Source organism: Camarhynchus parvulus, chromosome 11, assembly GCF_901933205.1.
Source record: "Camarhynchus parvulus chromosome 11, STF_HiC, whole genome shotgun sequence".
NCBI lineage: Eukaryota > Metazoa > Chordata > Aves > Passeriformes > Thraupidae > Camarhynchus > Camarhynchus parvulus.
The window spans coordinates 1,097,308-1,112,043 of record NC_044581.1 but is presented as its reverse complement, the minus strand read 5'-3'; the positions used below and the strand labels follow the sequence as shown (position 1 = coordinate 1,112,043).

General features: G+C 62.1%; 2 protein-coding genes across 2 annotated transcripts; both read left to right on the top strand.

Annotated features, from left to right (window-relative positions):
- The first annotated feature begins 943 nt into the window (after nt 1–943).
- On the top strand, nt 944–6,091 carry RPL13 (ribosomal protein L13). The gene is made up of 6 exons (XM_030955738.1): nt 944–999; nt 1,185–1,297; nt 2,118–2,259; nt 3,682–3,855; nt 5,030–5,086; nt 5,893–6,091. Exons 2-6 carry the CDS (start codon nt 1,194–1,196, stop codon nt 6,049–6,051), a joined length of 636 nt encoding a protein of 211 aa, XP_030811598.1. The 5' UTR covers nt 944–999; nt 1,185–1,193; the 3' UTR covers nt 6,052–6,091.
- Nucleotides 6,092–8,646: 2,555 nt separating this feature from the next.
- On the top strand, nt 8,647–14,539 carry CPNE7 (copine 7). The gene is given in 16 exon segments (XM_030955905.1): nt 8,647–8,703; nt 8,705–8,854; nt 11,026–11,208; nt 11,280–11,354; nt 11,760–11,834; nt 11,910–11,993; nt 12,073–12,162; nt 12,304–12,402; nt 12,743–12,829; nt 12,976–13,035; nt 13,118–13,251; nt 13,374–13,428; nt 13,568–13,619; nt 13,687–13,820; nt 13,918–14,154; nt 14,402–14,539. Coding segments are annotated over 16 exon segments (1,710 nt in total).
- The last annotated feature ends 197 nt before the right edge of the window (nt 14,540–14,736 follow it).

Sequence of the window (14,736 nt, the reverse complement as noted above, 5' to 3'; positions counted from 1 at the left end):
TGTTGTCTGGAGTTACTCCATCAGGACTGTCTGTGACCTGAGAGACCCCAGCCCCAGCCTGGGCTCCGACAGCTCCCAGCCCTGGGGCCTTTGTCACAGTCCCAGGCTCCTGTCCGGTCAGGCTGGAGCTGGGAGCCTCCTGCTTCCCTGAGAACGTGAAGATGTTCTGCTCTGTGTCTTCTCCCCTGTCCCAGCCCAATCCCTGAGGTCTCTCAGTGCCTAGGGAGTGATTTCCCTTGAGTTCAGGGACACGAGTAGTTTTCTACATTTTGCACGCTGCTGCCTGGATGTTTTAATTCCAAACTTGTTAGTTTCTTCCCAGTCTCACTCTTGGAATTTCCTTTTGCACCAGCAGATGAAATTTCAAGTTTTCTTTGATTTTCTTCTTTTAACTCACAGAACCTTTGTGGGGAGGGGGGTGAGCTCTGTGGAGCTGAGGGTGACGGTGGGAGCAGCGCACTGCGGGGACAGCACAGGGTCCTTGGTGGCTTCTGGGCTGCTGCCAGCACTGCTGTGCCACTGCTCCCGGGCAAAGGCTGGGGGGCCTGGGATGTGCCCAGGGGATGGAGATCCCTCTCCTGCCTCTGCGAGAGAAAGATGCTACCCCAAAAGGGCAGCAGGGAGCCGGGATCCTGCTCTGGGCTTGGATGGGGATCCCTCAGGATTTGGGACCAGTGGAACCCCTGCCCAGTGTCCGTCCCATGGCCGTGCCCAGGAGGTGCTGGGCACGGGAGAGGGCATCGAGCCGCTGCTGTGGCTGCGGCCTGGCTGTGGCCCTGTTCCCCGTGTCCGTGCTCCCCGGGTTCCCGTTTCCCTCGCGGTGCGCGGGCCCTTTAAGCCGCCGCCATCTTTGCTGCGGGCACGGAGCAGCGGCCACCGCCCCTCGCTGGCCCCGCCCCTCTCCGGGCCGCTCCCGCGCTCCCCATTGGGCGCCGCCGCGGCACTTCCGGCGCCGCCGCGCCCGCGCTTCCTTTCCGGTGGCCATTGTCGTGGCGGGAGGTGAGTGAGGCCCGGGGGCTCCATCCGCCGCCATCCGCCCGCCGGGGCCGCGCCCGCCGCCGCCACAGCCCCGCACGGGGCCGCGGGGGAGGCCCCGGGGGCGCCGATGGGACCGCGCCGGGCCGGGGACGGCGGGTTTGGGGGCGCCTGGGGTGTCCCCGCGTTAACCGTGCCGGTGTCCGCAGGCCGCAGCCATGGCGCCCAGCCGCAATGGAATGATCCTGAAGCCCCACTTCCACAAGGACTGGCAGCGCCGAGTCGCCACCTGGTTCAACCAGCCCGCCCGCAAGCTCCGCAGGTGAGTCCGGGGGCTGCGGGAGGGGCTGTCCCGGCTTCTGCGGGGCCGGGACGCCGTGGATCTGTTCCGCCATCCCCCGCTCGTGCTCGGGGCGAGCCGCTGCCAGCCGCAGCCAAGTGATGAGACATCTCCGGAATCGCTGCATCCACTGTGATGAACGCTCTTCCCTGGGTCTCTGATGGCAGCGGCGGTCCCAGGGCAGCAGCAGCCGGCCCGGCCCGGCTGCTCGTTCCGGAGCCATCGCAGGGCAGGAGGTGCCTCCCTGCAAGGCGGGAGTGGCACATGTCGTAGAGATGTCGTGTACCCCGTGACTGTCACAGGTACCCCGTGGCTGTCACAGGTGGGCAGGAGGCTGGTGACACCTGGTGTTGATGTCACACCTGGAACTCCGGTGTTATATTTGGCCCCTCATTGCACTATAGGCATTGAGAAGCATGTCCAGAGAAGGGGATGGAGCTGGGAAGGGTCTGGATCACCAGGAGCAGCTGGGGGGTCTCAGCCTGGAGAAAAGGAGCCTCAGGAGGAACTTTCTGGGTCTCCACAACTGCCTGACAGGAGGGAGTCAGGCTCTGGTCCCAGGGAACAGGGACAGGAGGAGAGGGAACAGCCTGGGTTTGTGCAGGGGAGGCTCAGGTTGGGCATCACAAGGAATTTCTTCCTGGAAAGGGCGGTCAGGCCTTGGCAGGGGCTGCCCAGGGAGGGACTGGATGCAGCACTCAGTGCTCCAGGCTGGGTTGGTAAGGTGGGGGTCGGCACAGGTTGGACTCCATCCCCTGAGGCGTTTCCCAAGCTGAAGGATGCTGTGACCCTGCCCTTGCAGGAGGAAGGCTCGCCAGGCCAAGGCTCGCCGCATCGCCCCCCGGCCCGTGGCCGGGCCCATCCGGCCCATCGTCAGGTGCCCCACCATCAGATACCACAAAAAGGTCCGTGCTGGCAGAGGCTTCAGCCTGGAGGAGCTTAAAGTAAGTACAGAGCATCCATTCAAAACAGCAAATAAAGTCTGAGCTGAGCTGCTTCTGTCATGCACAAAGTGACTTCCTCAGGTGTTGGGACCTGCCAGGGAAGGCTGTGCATTTCCTGGCTCTAGGGGCAGGGAAGGACGGTCTTACCTGTGATGGTGGAGTGGGGCTGTGAAGAGTACTTTGAAAGGTAAATGTCTGTTTATCTGCTGAGAGTGTCATTTAAAATTCTGTTAAAATAAAGCTGAAATAGGGGAAATTTAGTTTGGATATATGAAAGAAATTCTTCCCTGTGAGGGTGGGGAGGCCCTGGCACACGGTGCGCAGGAAAGCTGTGACTGCCTCATCCCTGGAAGTATCCAAGGCCTGGTTGGACAGGGCTTGGGGTAGGGGAAGGTGTCCCTGTTCATGGCAAGGGATGGAACTTAAAGATCTTTATGGTCCTTTCCAATGCAGACTGTTCAGAGATTCTATGAAATTTGAATTCTGGAGGAGCCTTGAGTCTCCTAAACTCTTTTGGGAGAGGGAGAAGACTAAGATCATCTTCATTAAGTTGTTTGTTTATGAAACACTGTTCTACTAATTCTACATATTTTAGCCAATGTTTCCAGTTAAGGACCAAGTAAACTCAGTTTAATTTAGTTCTAAGATAGGCAGAGGATGTTGTACCAGGAGGAAGAACCATTCAGCACAGCATCTCGGAGTAGCTGGAGTAATAATAGTTGGATTAAAGCCCAGATAGTTGGATTAAAATGGGAAGTGTTTCCTGTCCCTGTGACCTGCCCAGGTGTGCTGAGCAGGTAAGGGTGATCTGCAGGGCCGCCCACTGTGTGTCTGTGATCAGATTCCACATCAGGGCTCACTGGCAGCACCAGCTGCCTCTGTGCCTGGCTCAGTGTCTTAATTAAAGCATTTATAACTGAAATTGGTGCACTGAGGCAGGCAAATTGTTCTTCTGAGTGCCAAATACTTCATTGCTTTTTTTTTTTTTAATTTCTGGGTAATGGTGGAACACAAAGCAGGATACAGCTGTTTGTCTTCAAACAGAAAATTAGTTTTTTGTTTAAAGTAGTCTAAAAAAGTAGACATTATTTAGTGGTTGTTTCAGATGGTTAGAAAAAAATCCTGATTTAATGGAGCTCCCAGTATTCAGTGAACCAGAGTTGTCCATGAGCTGACTCATAAACATCTGTGTGAATCCAAGTTTAAACGTGTCCTGCAGGGGTTGCACTTTGCTCCTCTAGGGAAATCCACCTGCAGAAATCGGCCCGAGCAACGTTTTTAGCACAATGATACAGCAGGACACCCTTTGTTGGTCCCTGAGATAATGCCCAGCTTTCCTCCAGAGCCTGCACCCCGTGCTGGGGTCCCTGCCTGGCTGGTGGGAGCTGTGGGATGCTGACACTGCTCTCTCCTCTCTCTCAGCTCGCTGGCATCAACAAGAAGTTTGCCCGGACTATCGGGATCTCCGTGGATCCCCGGAGGCGGAACAAGTCCACCGAGTCCCTGCAGGCCAACGTGCAGAGGCTGAAGGAGTACCACTCCAAGCTCATCCTCTTCCCCAGGAAGCCAGCCATGCCCAAGAAGGGAGACAGCTCTGTGAGTACCTGACTGCTGGAAGTGTGTCCTGTTCTGGGAGGTTTGGTGTCAGGCAGAGCTCCTGAGCCTTCTCCACTGTGTGAGCCACATGGTTCTGAGCCCAGCACAAGGCCAGGGCTGAGTCTAATGGGGTCACTCTGGGTTGCAGTGACACTTCAGCCAGGCATTTGGCTGAGCAGCTGCTGGCTTGTTTAGGTGCTGATTCCTGGAGTTTTGCTCCTTGCTCAGCCAGTTGAGTTTTAGTTTAGAGAGCTGAATTGTCACAGTGGCTGGAAATTCCCCTTGGAGTCAGTCCTGCAGTGGAAGGCTGAGGGACAGGCTGTGAGTGGCTCCAGAGCTCTGTGCCAGGCAGGCTCCAGAAGGCAATTGTTATTGACATTCAAAAATGGTTTTCATTAGAACCTCTCCAAGATCAGAGCAGAGCTGTGTTCCCTGGCTCTGCTGCCAGTAGATCCAGGGAACACAAGGGCGAGTTCAGACTGTCCTTCCATCTTGTGGAGAATCTGGCAGCTCCAGGCTGCTAAACTCCATCTTCAGAGCAGGGAGGAAGAGCCTGGAGCTGAAACACTGATACAGATGTGTTTACTGGAAGTCAGCTGTATTCAGTAAACATTCAGTCATTTTTGTCTGATGACATGGTCTTACAAGGAGCTGGAATCAACTTGAGAAGGAGTTGCTGAGGAACGTGTTGGGTGTATATGAGCTGTGTGGGCTCAGCCTGGAGAAAAGCGGGTCAGGGAACGGCCTCAGTTTGTGCCAGGGAAGGTGGTTCAGGTTGGACATCAGGAATTTCTTCCTGGAAAGGGGAGCCAGGCACTGGCAGGGGCTGCCCAGGGAGGTTTGGAATCCCCATCCCTGGAGGTGTCCAAGGAAGGAACAGATGTAGCACTCAGTGCTCTGGGCTGGTGACAATGTGGGGATCAGGCACAGGTTGGACTGGCTGATCATGGAGGTATTTTCCAGCCTAGATGATCCTGTGATCCTGTGTAAATTGAGAGCAGCACAGTTGGTGTCAGAGCAGTGCCAAGCTGGCTTTGTTCCCATTCAGTGTTACAGCTCCTGGCAGGATCATTAGCACCATGTTTAAGCTGGGTACCTGCTGTGCTTTAGCTGAGGGTTTAGCCAGAGAAGTTTAAATTCTGTTCTTCTAACATTCCCATCTTCTGTTGTGCAGCCAGAGGAACTCAAGATGGCCACTCAGCTCACAGGACCAGTCATGCCCATCAAGAATGTAAGTGTCCTTTAATCATGTTCTGTGAGTGACGTGATTGAGGCTGGAGTCACGGAGAGGGTTCTGTCCTTGCTGCCTCACAGCTGAGGGAGGCTGTGTCCAGGCATTGCCCATCCTGGATCAAAAGAAAGCCAGGAATAAGTCTTTGAGAGAACTGTGAAGCTGTGGGTGCTTTGGGTTCAGCTGGGGTGGGAATGCTCAGGCAGGTTCTGTGGTCACCATTTGTCCCTAAACCTGTCTGCTTCCCAGAGCTACTGTCAGTAATGTCACAAACCTCTTGTTCCCTACAACTCCCTGACAGGAGGGTGGAGCTGGGAGGGACGTTAGGCTCTCCTCCCAGGTGACAGGTGACAGGAATAGAGGAAACAGCCTCACGCTGTGCCAGGGGAGGTTTAGGTTGGATATTGGGAAAATTGCTTCACTGACCAGGCTGTCCATGCCTGGCACAGCTGCCCAGGGCAGTTGGTAGAGTCCCCATCCTTGGAAGTGCTCAAAAAACACGTGGATGTGGCACTTGAGGACAAGGTTGGTGGTAACCATGGTGGTGCTGGGCTAACAGCTCGCTATTATGGTCTTTACCAGCCTTAACAATGCTGTGTTACTGTGAAAGCTGACTCAGGTTTCCCGTGGTGCTTGTTTTCATTCCTGCTCCAGCGAGGAGCCCGCGGGAAGGCAGATCCCGGCGGAGGGCAGGGCCTGTAGATGGCACGAGCGCTCTGTTCCCGCTGTTCTCACAGAGACCATGGTGGGAAGCCTCAGCTCTCGGCTCCGAGGGGCAGCCTGACTGTCTGGCGCTCTCTCTGCAGGTTTTCAAGCGGGAGAAGGCGCGTGTCATCTCGGAGGACGAGAAGAACTTCAAGGCCTTTGCCAGCCTTCGCATGGCCCGGGCCAACGCCCGCCTCTTCGGCATCCGCGCCAAGCGCGCCAAGGAAGCGGCGGAGCAGGACGTGGAGAAGAAGAAATGAACTGTTCTCCCCAGAACTGTCAATAAAGAGCCGTAGAGAGCCCGGTGTGCTGTGGTTTTGGGGCACATGTAGCGAGCGGAGCTGCCCCGTGTGCCCGTGGCGGTGCCGGGATGTGTTCCAGCGTGGGAAGCCTCCTTGGCTGTCATTGGAGGCTCCACATTTCCCAGCAGCGAGTTAAACACCTGCCTTGTGCCCACTCCTCTGCCTTGTCAGGGCTGCAACCTGGGCTGCCTTCTGCTCTGATTCTGAGGGGCTTTGGGGGTTCCCTCTCCGTGCCAGGCTTTGTCTGCTGCCCCTTCCTTGCCTTCCATGCCTATTCCTGGTTTGATGATTCCCACACTTCTTTGTGAGGCAAAGCTGTACAAGTTGGGTGTCATGGTGGAGGTCACTCAGGCTTTCCCCACTTTTGGAGGGTACAGGGGGAGCAAGGTGTAGCCCAGTCCCTCAGCTGGGCTTGAATGGGGCCAAGTCCCAGGGCTGGACTGTGCTGCTCTGCCGTTCTTCACTTCCTGGCCCTTGGCTCAGCCCCTGCTCCAGTTCTAAGCCACTTTTAGCCATTTCTTCATGGATTAAAGGCCATCCCGTGGTAGATGTGGCATTTGGGGACATTGTGGTGGCCTTGGCAGTACTGGGGAGAGGGTGAATTGATCTGGGAGTTTTTCCATCCCAAATGGTTCTGTGATACTTTAAGTGGCACCACAGGAGCTCAGAAGAAACGGGGGGGGGGGTTCTGGCTGATCCTCGTGGCTCTTGAGGGAATCCCAGGCTCTGCCTGTCCCTGGGCAGGGCCTGATGGGTCACTGGGATGTGTCTGTGGGATCAGAGCTGCTCCAGGAGCACTCACCCAGTCAATCGTTGGGAATGGGATGGGATGGGACACTCAGTGCTGGCAGAGCTGCATGGTTCCTGGGCGGTTCAAAGAGGTGAGATGTGCCTGGTGAGGTGTAGCCTGTGTCCCATCGCCACAGTGTCCCTCCAGCCCCTCTGCCCAGCCCATGTCCCGCTCTGGGTTGGTGCCTCCTGCCCTACCGAGCCGTGCTGGGGCTGTGGGGGGAGTGGGAAGGAGGGTGGCCTATTTCTGCCAGGCAGGCTGGGGATTAGCTCCCGAAGCCCGGGCCCTGTGGTGCCCTCGTGCTTGTTAGCCCTATCTGCATTTTAATCCCTCCAAATTTGAGCTAATTACATCATCTCCCATAAAGCTGGGTTGACAGTGCCGCAGTGCTGGGGGGACAGGGGTGGGTGGGGGGTCCCGGGCTGGGGACTCAGCCCATGGGGCTCCATGTGCGTGGAATGTGGGTCTGGATGCTCCAGCATGTGGGGAGGGCACCCCCTGGGTTTGGGGGGACTCCACCCTGGTGCTTGGGCTGTTGGCTCAGGGTGTGGGGGGCCAGGAGCAAGGTGGCCCTGGGTGCCCCATGGGGAGCAGCTGGGGCGGGTGGGGGGCGGTGGCTGTGCCATGGGGGTCTCACTGGGAGCAGGAGCTCCTGCCCTGGCACAGCCAGCGGTACCGGGGACCCTGCGGACCCCGCTCAGCCCCGCTGCGGGGTGGGCTCCGCTCCGGAGCCGGCAGCGAGGCAGTTAACGGAGCTTGTCATCCATCTCCCTCTTAGGGCTCCGCTCCCGAGCTGCAGCTTGAGTCAGTTGTGTGGAGGTGGCAGCGGCAGCAGCTCCGGCGGGCACACCGGCACGGCGGGCACGCCCCGAGCCAGCCCCTGCCGTGCCCAGCCCGGGCCACCGGCACCCAGGTGAGGGGGCGACGGGCAGGGCGGGACCCGCTGTCCCCTCCACTGAGCGGCGGATGATGCCAAGGGGTGCCCGCGATCCCGGGGAGGGGGACCGTCCCCACCGGAGCTGGGGCACCGGAGCCATGTGCCGGGGAGGGCCTGGGCACTGCGTGACTTCCCCAGGAAACTTCGGCCGGGCTGGGCACACGAGGGCACAGCTGGGCAAGGGCTGCTCTGCCCCTGCCCCAGCCTGGAGCCCCCAGCACCTGCAGGTGGGGGGACAAGCCCCGGGCTGGGGCCGGGACTGGCAGAGCCCCTCGCTGCCCCGTCAGGCAGCATCACCCGGCTGAGTGCTGCCAGCCTCGGGGGCAGGATGGACGCTGTCCCCAGCACGGGGGAATCGTCACCTGTCGCCACAGACACGGAGTTGGCGTCCCCACTCCCCTCCGGAGAGCCCTGCCCCGGCCGGGGGTGCTGCCCGAGGGGGTTTCTGCTCCACAGCCGCACACGGGGCACTCCAGGCTGGGAGCCCCACCCCACTTAGTGCCCCCTCCCCTCGGGACTCATCCTGCCGCTGGGGTGGGGCTGGGACACAGCTGGGCACGGCCCTGCAGGACCGAGTGAACCCCCAGAGCTGTGCCCACGGTGCTGACTGGGATCTGGGGGCACCCGGGCCGTGCCAGCTCCCGCTCACCCCGCTGTGCTTTGATGCCTTGCAGGGCCCCGCGGAGCCATCGGGACTGGAACGGCCCCCCCGGCTCGGAGGCGTCCCGGGACCCCTGTCCTGGCACCGGGGCCGTGCCCGGCAGCGCGAGGCGCCGTGCCCCGGGCATGACGGGCACCTGCCAGGCTCGCTGACAGCCCGCCCGCCATGCCCTTCGCCCACGGGGCCGCCTGTGCCCCGCCGCGCCCCCGCCGGCACGGGCGGCGTGCCCGAGCCGTGCCCGCAGGCCCCGCTGGCCGTGCTCTCCAAGGTGGAGCTGCGGGTCAGCTGTAAACACCTCCTGGACAGAGACACCCTCAACAAGTCGGACCCCTGTGTCCTGCTGCTGATGCAGTCCCAGGGCCAGTGGATGGAGGTAAGAGAGAGGGGAGCACTGCTGGCACCCACCGAGCCGGGCAGGGCAGCACCCGGGCACAGGGTGCAGGATGTAGGGGGCTGCAGGGTGGGGTGCAGGAGATGGTGGGGGGCGAGGTGCAGGGTGCAGAACGGGGGTCAGGGTGCAGGACTTGGTGGGGAGCAGAGTACAGGGTTCAGAGCAGGGTACAGGGTTCAGAGCAGGGTACAGGAGAGAAAGGGGTGCAGGGTTCAGAGCAGAGTACAGGGTTCAGAACAGGGTACAGGAGATAAGGGAGAGAAGGAGGTACAGGGTGCAGAAAGGGGTTCTAGGTGCAGAACAGGGTACAGGGTGCAGAGCAGGGGTGCAGGAGATGATGCAGAGTAGGGTGCATGGTGCAAGACAGGTTGCAGGGTTCAGAACGAGGTGCAGGGTTCAGACCAGGGTGCAGGAGACAATGAAGAATGGGCTGCTGGGTGTAGAATAGGGTGAGGGTTCAGAAAGGGGTACAGGGTTCAGAATGGGGTGCAGGGTTCAGAGCAGGGTACAGGGCTCAGAGCAGAGTACAGGGCGCAGAGCAGGGGTGCAGGAGATGATGCAGGGTAGGGTGCACGGTGTAGAACAGGTTGCAGGGTGCAGAACGGGGTCCAGGGGGTGAGGCAGGGTGGGCAGGGCACTGTGGGGCACCCGGCAGCCTGTGGGGATGGATGGGTACCATCCAGCCCACTGGGGCTGCAGTGGGGCGGGGAGCGGGGCAGGCGTGGTGCCCACCGCTCCCGAGTGGCTCCAGTGCCCCGGGACAGGGACAAGGGACACCTCAGCCCCCGTGGGGTGGCTCGGGGCTGGAGGGCTGGTGCTGACACTGGCACTGGGGCTGGCACTGGGGCTGGCACGGCTCCTTCCATCCCTCCCCGTGCTGAGCTCCGGGCTGGCACGGCGGCCCCGCTCTAATCGCGGCCGCTCAGCCGGCGGATTTAGCGCTAAATCCCTCGGCGTGTCATCGACTCGGCTGCAGCCAGCGCGGAGCCGGGGAGGGAGGGGGGGACCAGGGCGCCGTGCCAGCTGCGGTGTGCTGTGCCATGCCAGACACTTGCACCCGGCTGTGCCACTGTGCTCTGTGTGCTGTGCCATGCCAGAGACTTGTACCCAGCTGTGCCACACTCTGTGTGCTGTGCCATGCCAGACACTTGTACCCGGCTGTGCCACTGTGCTCTGTGTGCTGTGCCATGCCAGACACTTGTACCCGGCTGTGCCCGCTCTGTGTGCTGTGCCATGCTGTGCCACACTCCAGGCTGTGCTGTGCCAGACACCAGCCGGCTCCACGAGGCAAGAGGGTCCCTCCTAAGCCGCCTTTTGGAGTGACTCCTGTCCCAGCCAGCCTGTGTGCCCCAGCCCAGGTGCCTGAACCTGGCGCTGCTGCTGCCTCTAAGGCCCGGTGTCCAGAGGGTCCGAGGACCCCACAGGCACATCCCCAGAACAAGGGGCTGGCAGTGCCCACGCAGGAGGGACACGGGTGGCCATGGCAGGGTGGCAGCAGTGTGGGCTCGACAGATGATGCTGGACTGAGCAGGCAGTGGGCAGGGGCCAGGGGCTGGCAGGGTGCCCTGGCCAGGATGTGTCCCCTTGAGTCACCCCTGGCACGGATGAGTGCGGGGGAGGCTCCGGAACCGCTCAGCACCCGCTGCCAGCACGGCCAGGAGATGCTGGGCACCCACTGCCCAGTGGGGCCACCAGGGCTGGGGGCTGGTGACCCCCAGGATGTGCACAGCTGCTTGTCCTGGCACCAGCCCCTTGCTCCTGCTCCAGTGGAGCTGTGGCAAAGCACAGCCAGAGGCAGAGTGAGAGGTCATCCCTTGAATGACCCCAGGGAGCCCAGCAGGAGCAGCGTCCCACACTCAGGGCTGGAGGATGTGGGGGGCACAAGGGGCTCCTCCAAATGCCATTCACTCGGGCACAGCTGGTCCTTCCCTGCATTCCCTGTTCCTGCACCCCTATCCCTTCATCCTTCGCTGTCCCATCCCTCATCCCTGTACCCCTCAGCCTGGCATGTGCCATCCCATCAGCTCCCCTCACAGCAGCCCCCATCCCACATCCCACATCCCACATCCCACATCCAGCCTCCCCACGGCCCTGCGTTCCCACATCCCCGTGTGAGCCCTGGCACCCCAAGGCCCTGTGCCAACCCCTGGCAGGTGGATCGCAGCGAGGTGATCAAGAGCAACCTGAACCCCGTGTTTGCCAAGATCTTCACGGTCGATTACTACTTCGAGGAGGTGCAGAAGCTGCGCTTCGAGGTGTACGACAGCCACGGCCAGGCCGGCGTGGGCACGCACGACGACGACTTCCTGGGGGGCATGGAGTGCACCGTGGGCCAGGTGAGCCTGGGGACACCCCCCTGCTCGGGGACCCCCGGCCCTGTCCCCTCCCCAACGCTGGGCTCTCGCAGATCGTGGCGCAGAAACGGGTGACGAAGCCGCTGTTCCTCAAGTACGGGAAGTTCGCGGGCAAGTCCACGATCACGGTGAGCACCGGGCCTGTGCGGGGGGTGACACTGGGGGGTGACACTGAGCAGGGGCACTGGGGTGGCACCGAACCGACGGTGGCACCGGGATGGGCTGCACAGGTGATATGGGGCTGGAATCCTGGGATGGCACCAGTCAGGACACATGGATGGCACTGGACAGGGGTGCTGGGACAGCATCAGCCTGGGACACCTGGGTGGCACTGGACTGGATCAGTAGGGTGGCACGGACTCTTGGGGGTGCACAGGGCTCAGGGTTCCCGATGGCATCTACAGCCCATCCTGAAGGTCCCTGCTGTGCCAGGGAGGCACGTGGGGCCCTGTCCCCTCCCAGGGCACTGCAGGGAGGTGGTGGGCAGGGGGCAAAGCTGTGCCAGGCTCTGAGCACACACGGCTGCCTCTCAGATCATCTCGGAGGAGATCTCGGGGAACAACGGCTACGTGGAGCTCGCCTTCCGTGCCAAGAAACTGGACGACAAGGTGAGCCAGGTGCTGGGGGGAATCAGGGCAGGGCGGGCAGGGTGGGCACTGCTCTCTCTCATCCTCCTCCCCCAGGACCTGTTCAGCAAGTCAGATCCCTTCCTGGAGATTTACCGCATCGACGACGACCGCAGCGAGCAGCTGGTGTACCGCACCGAGGTGGGGCTGTGGTGGCACCGGGCCCCCACAGCCACCCCGGGGCTCCCCGGCCCTGCTGAGCCCCCACCCCGTCCTGCAGGTGGTGAAGAACAACCTCAGCCCCATCTGGGAGCCCTTCAAAGTCTCCCTCAACTCGCTCTGCAGCTGTGAGGAGAAGAGGAAGCTGAGGGTGAGGAAGAATGATGGGGATTTGTATTCCTGCCCTGGGGGCAGCTGAACCCCAGCTTCCCTGGGGCTGTGCTGGGGACCCCTCAGTGCTGGAGAGGGGGCTGAGCCCCCCTGGCACCCCCCTGAGCCGTGCCCATCTCAGTGTGTGGTGTGGGACTACGACTCGCGGGGCAAGCACGACTTCATCGGGGAGTTCTTCACCACCTTCGAGGAGATGCAGAAGGCCATGGGGGAGAACAAGGTGGGACATGGGGACATGGGGATGGCCCGGGGTCACCCTGTGTGCTGCCAGCAGAGCCTGTCCTAGCAGCCACCTTCCAGCTCCTCCTCTGGGTTCGGCATCGTTCTCTTCTCTCTGCCCTCCTGTTTGGGGACGGGATGCTGGGTTTGGGGTCTTCTGGGAGATCAGTCATGGATGGGGTGGCTGGCATTGGGGGAAGGCAGCTGCAGCCTGGGGCTCTGGGGGTGCAGGGTTGTTGTTCTGGGGCCGTGGGGTCCCTGTGGGGCAGAGTGGCACCGGGGGGTGCCCGGGCTGGGCCGTGCCCGGGGGGGCCGCAGGCAGCGCGGTGCCGGTGCCACAGGTGCAGTGGGACTGCATGAACCCCAAGTACAAGATCAAGAAGCGCAACTACAAGAATTCGGGGGTCGTGGTGCTGCTGGACCTGAAGGTGAGTGCCTGGAAGCTGTGCTGGGCTGTGCCGAGCCATGCCGGGCTGTGCCAGGCCATGCCAGGCCATGCCAGGCTGTGCCGAGCCATGCCAGGCCATGCCAGGCTCCGTGGGGCACGGCCGCCTGACGCGGGTCCCTCTGGAAGATCCACAGGGTTTACTCCTTCCTGGATTACATCATGGGCGGCTGCCAGATCCATTTCACGGTGAGCATGTCCCCTGCCCGGCCAGCAGGGACACCCCCGTGGCCCTGCTCACCCTGGGTGACCCCACTGTCCCCCCCTCCAGGTGGCCATCGACTTCACGGCCTCCAACGGGGACCCCCGCAACAGCTGCTCCCTGCACTACATCAACCCCTACCAGCCCAACGAGTACCTCAAGGCTCTGGTGGCTGTGGGGGAGATCTGCCAGGACTACGACAGGTTGGTGGCTCTGGCAGGTCCCCCGGGGCCACACACTCTGGTGACATCCACCTCGGGGTGAGATCTGCTGGTGACAGGCACTCAGGGCTGGCACCAGAGCTCCTCACGCCCTTCCCTTGCAGCGATAAGAAATTCTCAGCTCTGGGCTTTGGTGCCAGGATCCCCCCCAAGTACGAGGTGAGGGGGTCTGTGGGACCCCAGGGATGTGCTCGTCCCGCTGGGCACCCTCGGCTGTGGCACTGCTGGGGCTTGGCAGGCACCGGGGGCTGTGTGGGGGGTGCACCAGCTGCCCCCTCCTCTTCCTCCCTCCCTCCAGGTCTCCCACGACTTCGCCATCAACTTCAACCCCGACAACGATGAGTGTGAGGGTGAGTCCAGCTCCAGAGGGGCCGGGCCCATGGCTGGCGTGGCCCTCACCCCTCGCACACCCCACAGGCATCCAGGGTGTCGTGGAGTCCTACCAGAGCTGCCTGCCCAAAATCCAGCTCTACGGCCCCACCAACGTGGCTCCCATCATCTCCAAGGTGGCTCGAGTGGCAGCTGATGAGGAGAGGACCAAGGAGGCCTCGGTGGGTCCCCCTGGCCCGCCGGGGCCGGGCTCACACCCTGTGACACGTGTGGCTGCACACGGGGTCGGGCAGCCCCCGAGCATCCCTGTCCCCCCAGCAATACTTCATCCTGCTGATCCTGACCGACGGCGTGGTGACGGACATGGCGGACACGCGGGAGGCCATCGTCCGCGCCTCCTACCTGCCCATGTCCATCATCATCGTCGGCGTGGGCAACGCCGACTTCACGGACATGCAGATCCTGGACGGGGACGACGGCGTGCTGCGCTCCCCCAAGGGCGAGCCCGTGCTGCGCGACATCGTCCAGTTCGTGCCCTTCCGCGAGTTCAAGAACGTGAGTGGGGCAGCGGCGAGCTCCTGCCTTCCCCCTGCCCCTCCCTCCCTACCGGCTCTTCCCTCCCCTCCCGACCTCTCCCGCCCCTTTCCGTCCTCTCCCGTCCCCTCTTCCCCTCTTTCCCTCTCCCATCCATCCCTTCCCTTCTCGTCCCCCTCTGTCCCTCCGGTCCCCTCCCGTCCCCTCGGACCCTGGCGGCGCAGGGAGCCGTGCCCGCGGCTCAGCCCGGTGTCCCGGTGTCCCGCAGGCGTCACCCACAGCCCTGGCCAAGTGCGTGCTGGCGGAGGTGCCCAAGCAGGTGGTGGAGTACTACAGCTACAAGGCCTTCCCGCCGCGCTGCCCCCGGCCCCCCACGCCCGAGCCCAGCCTCGGCTCCCCGCAGTGAGGGACCCCCGAGCCCCCACCTCGCTTTTCCCCAGTGAGGGACCCCCAGCCCCGACTCCAGCCTCAGTTTCCCCTGTGAGACGCCCCCAGTGCCCCCAGCTTTGGTTGCCCCAGTGAAGGCCCCCAGCCCCAGCCTAACGTGCCCCAGTGAGACCCCCCCCTGTCCTGGTGTGGCCTGGGGACACACGGGGTCCCCGC

What these genes read in the sequence shown, in the direction of transcription:
- RPL13 (XM_030955738.1), top strand. Translation starts at nt 1,194, where the DNA reads ATGGCGCCCAGCCGCAATGGAATGATCCTGAAGCCCCACTTCCACAAG. An exon ending in CCCGCCCGCAAGCTCCGCAG is followed by an intron (nt 1,298 to 2,117) that starts GTGAGTCCGGGG and finishes CTGCCCTTGCAG; the next exon opens with GAGGAAGGCTCGCCAGGCCA. An exon ending in TCAGCCTGGAGGAGCTTAAA is followed by an intron (nt 2,260 to 3,681) that starts GTAAGTACAGAG and finishes CCTCTCTCTCAG; the next exon opens with CTCGCTGGCATCAACAAGAA.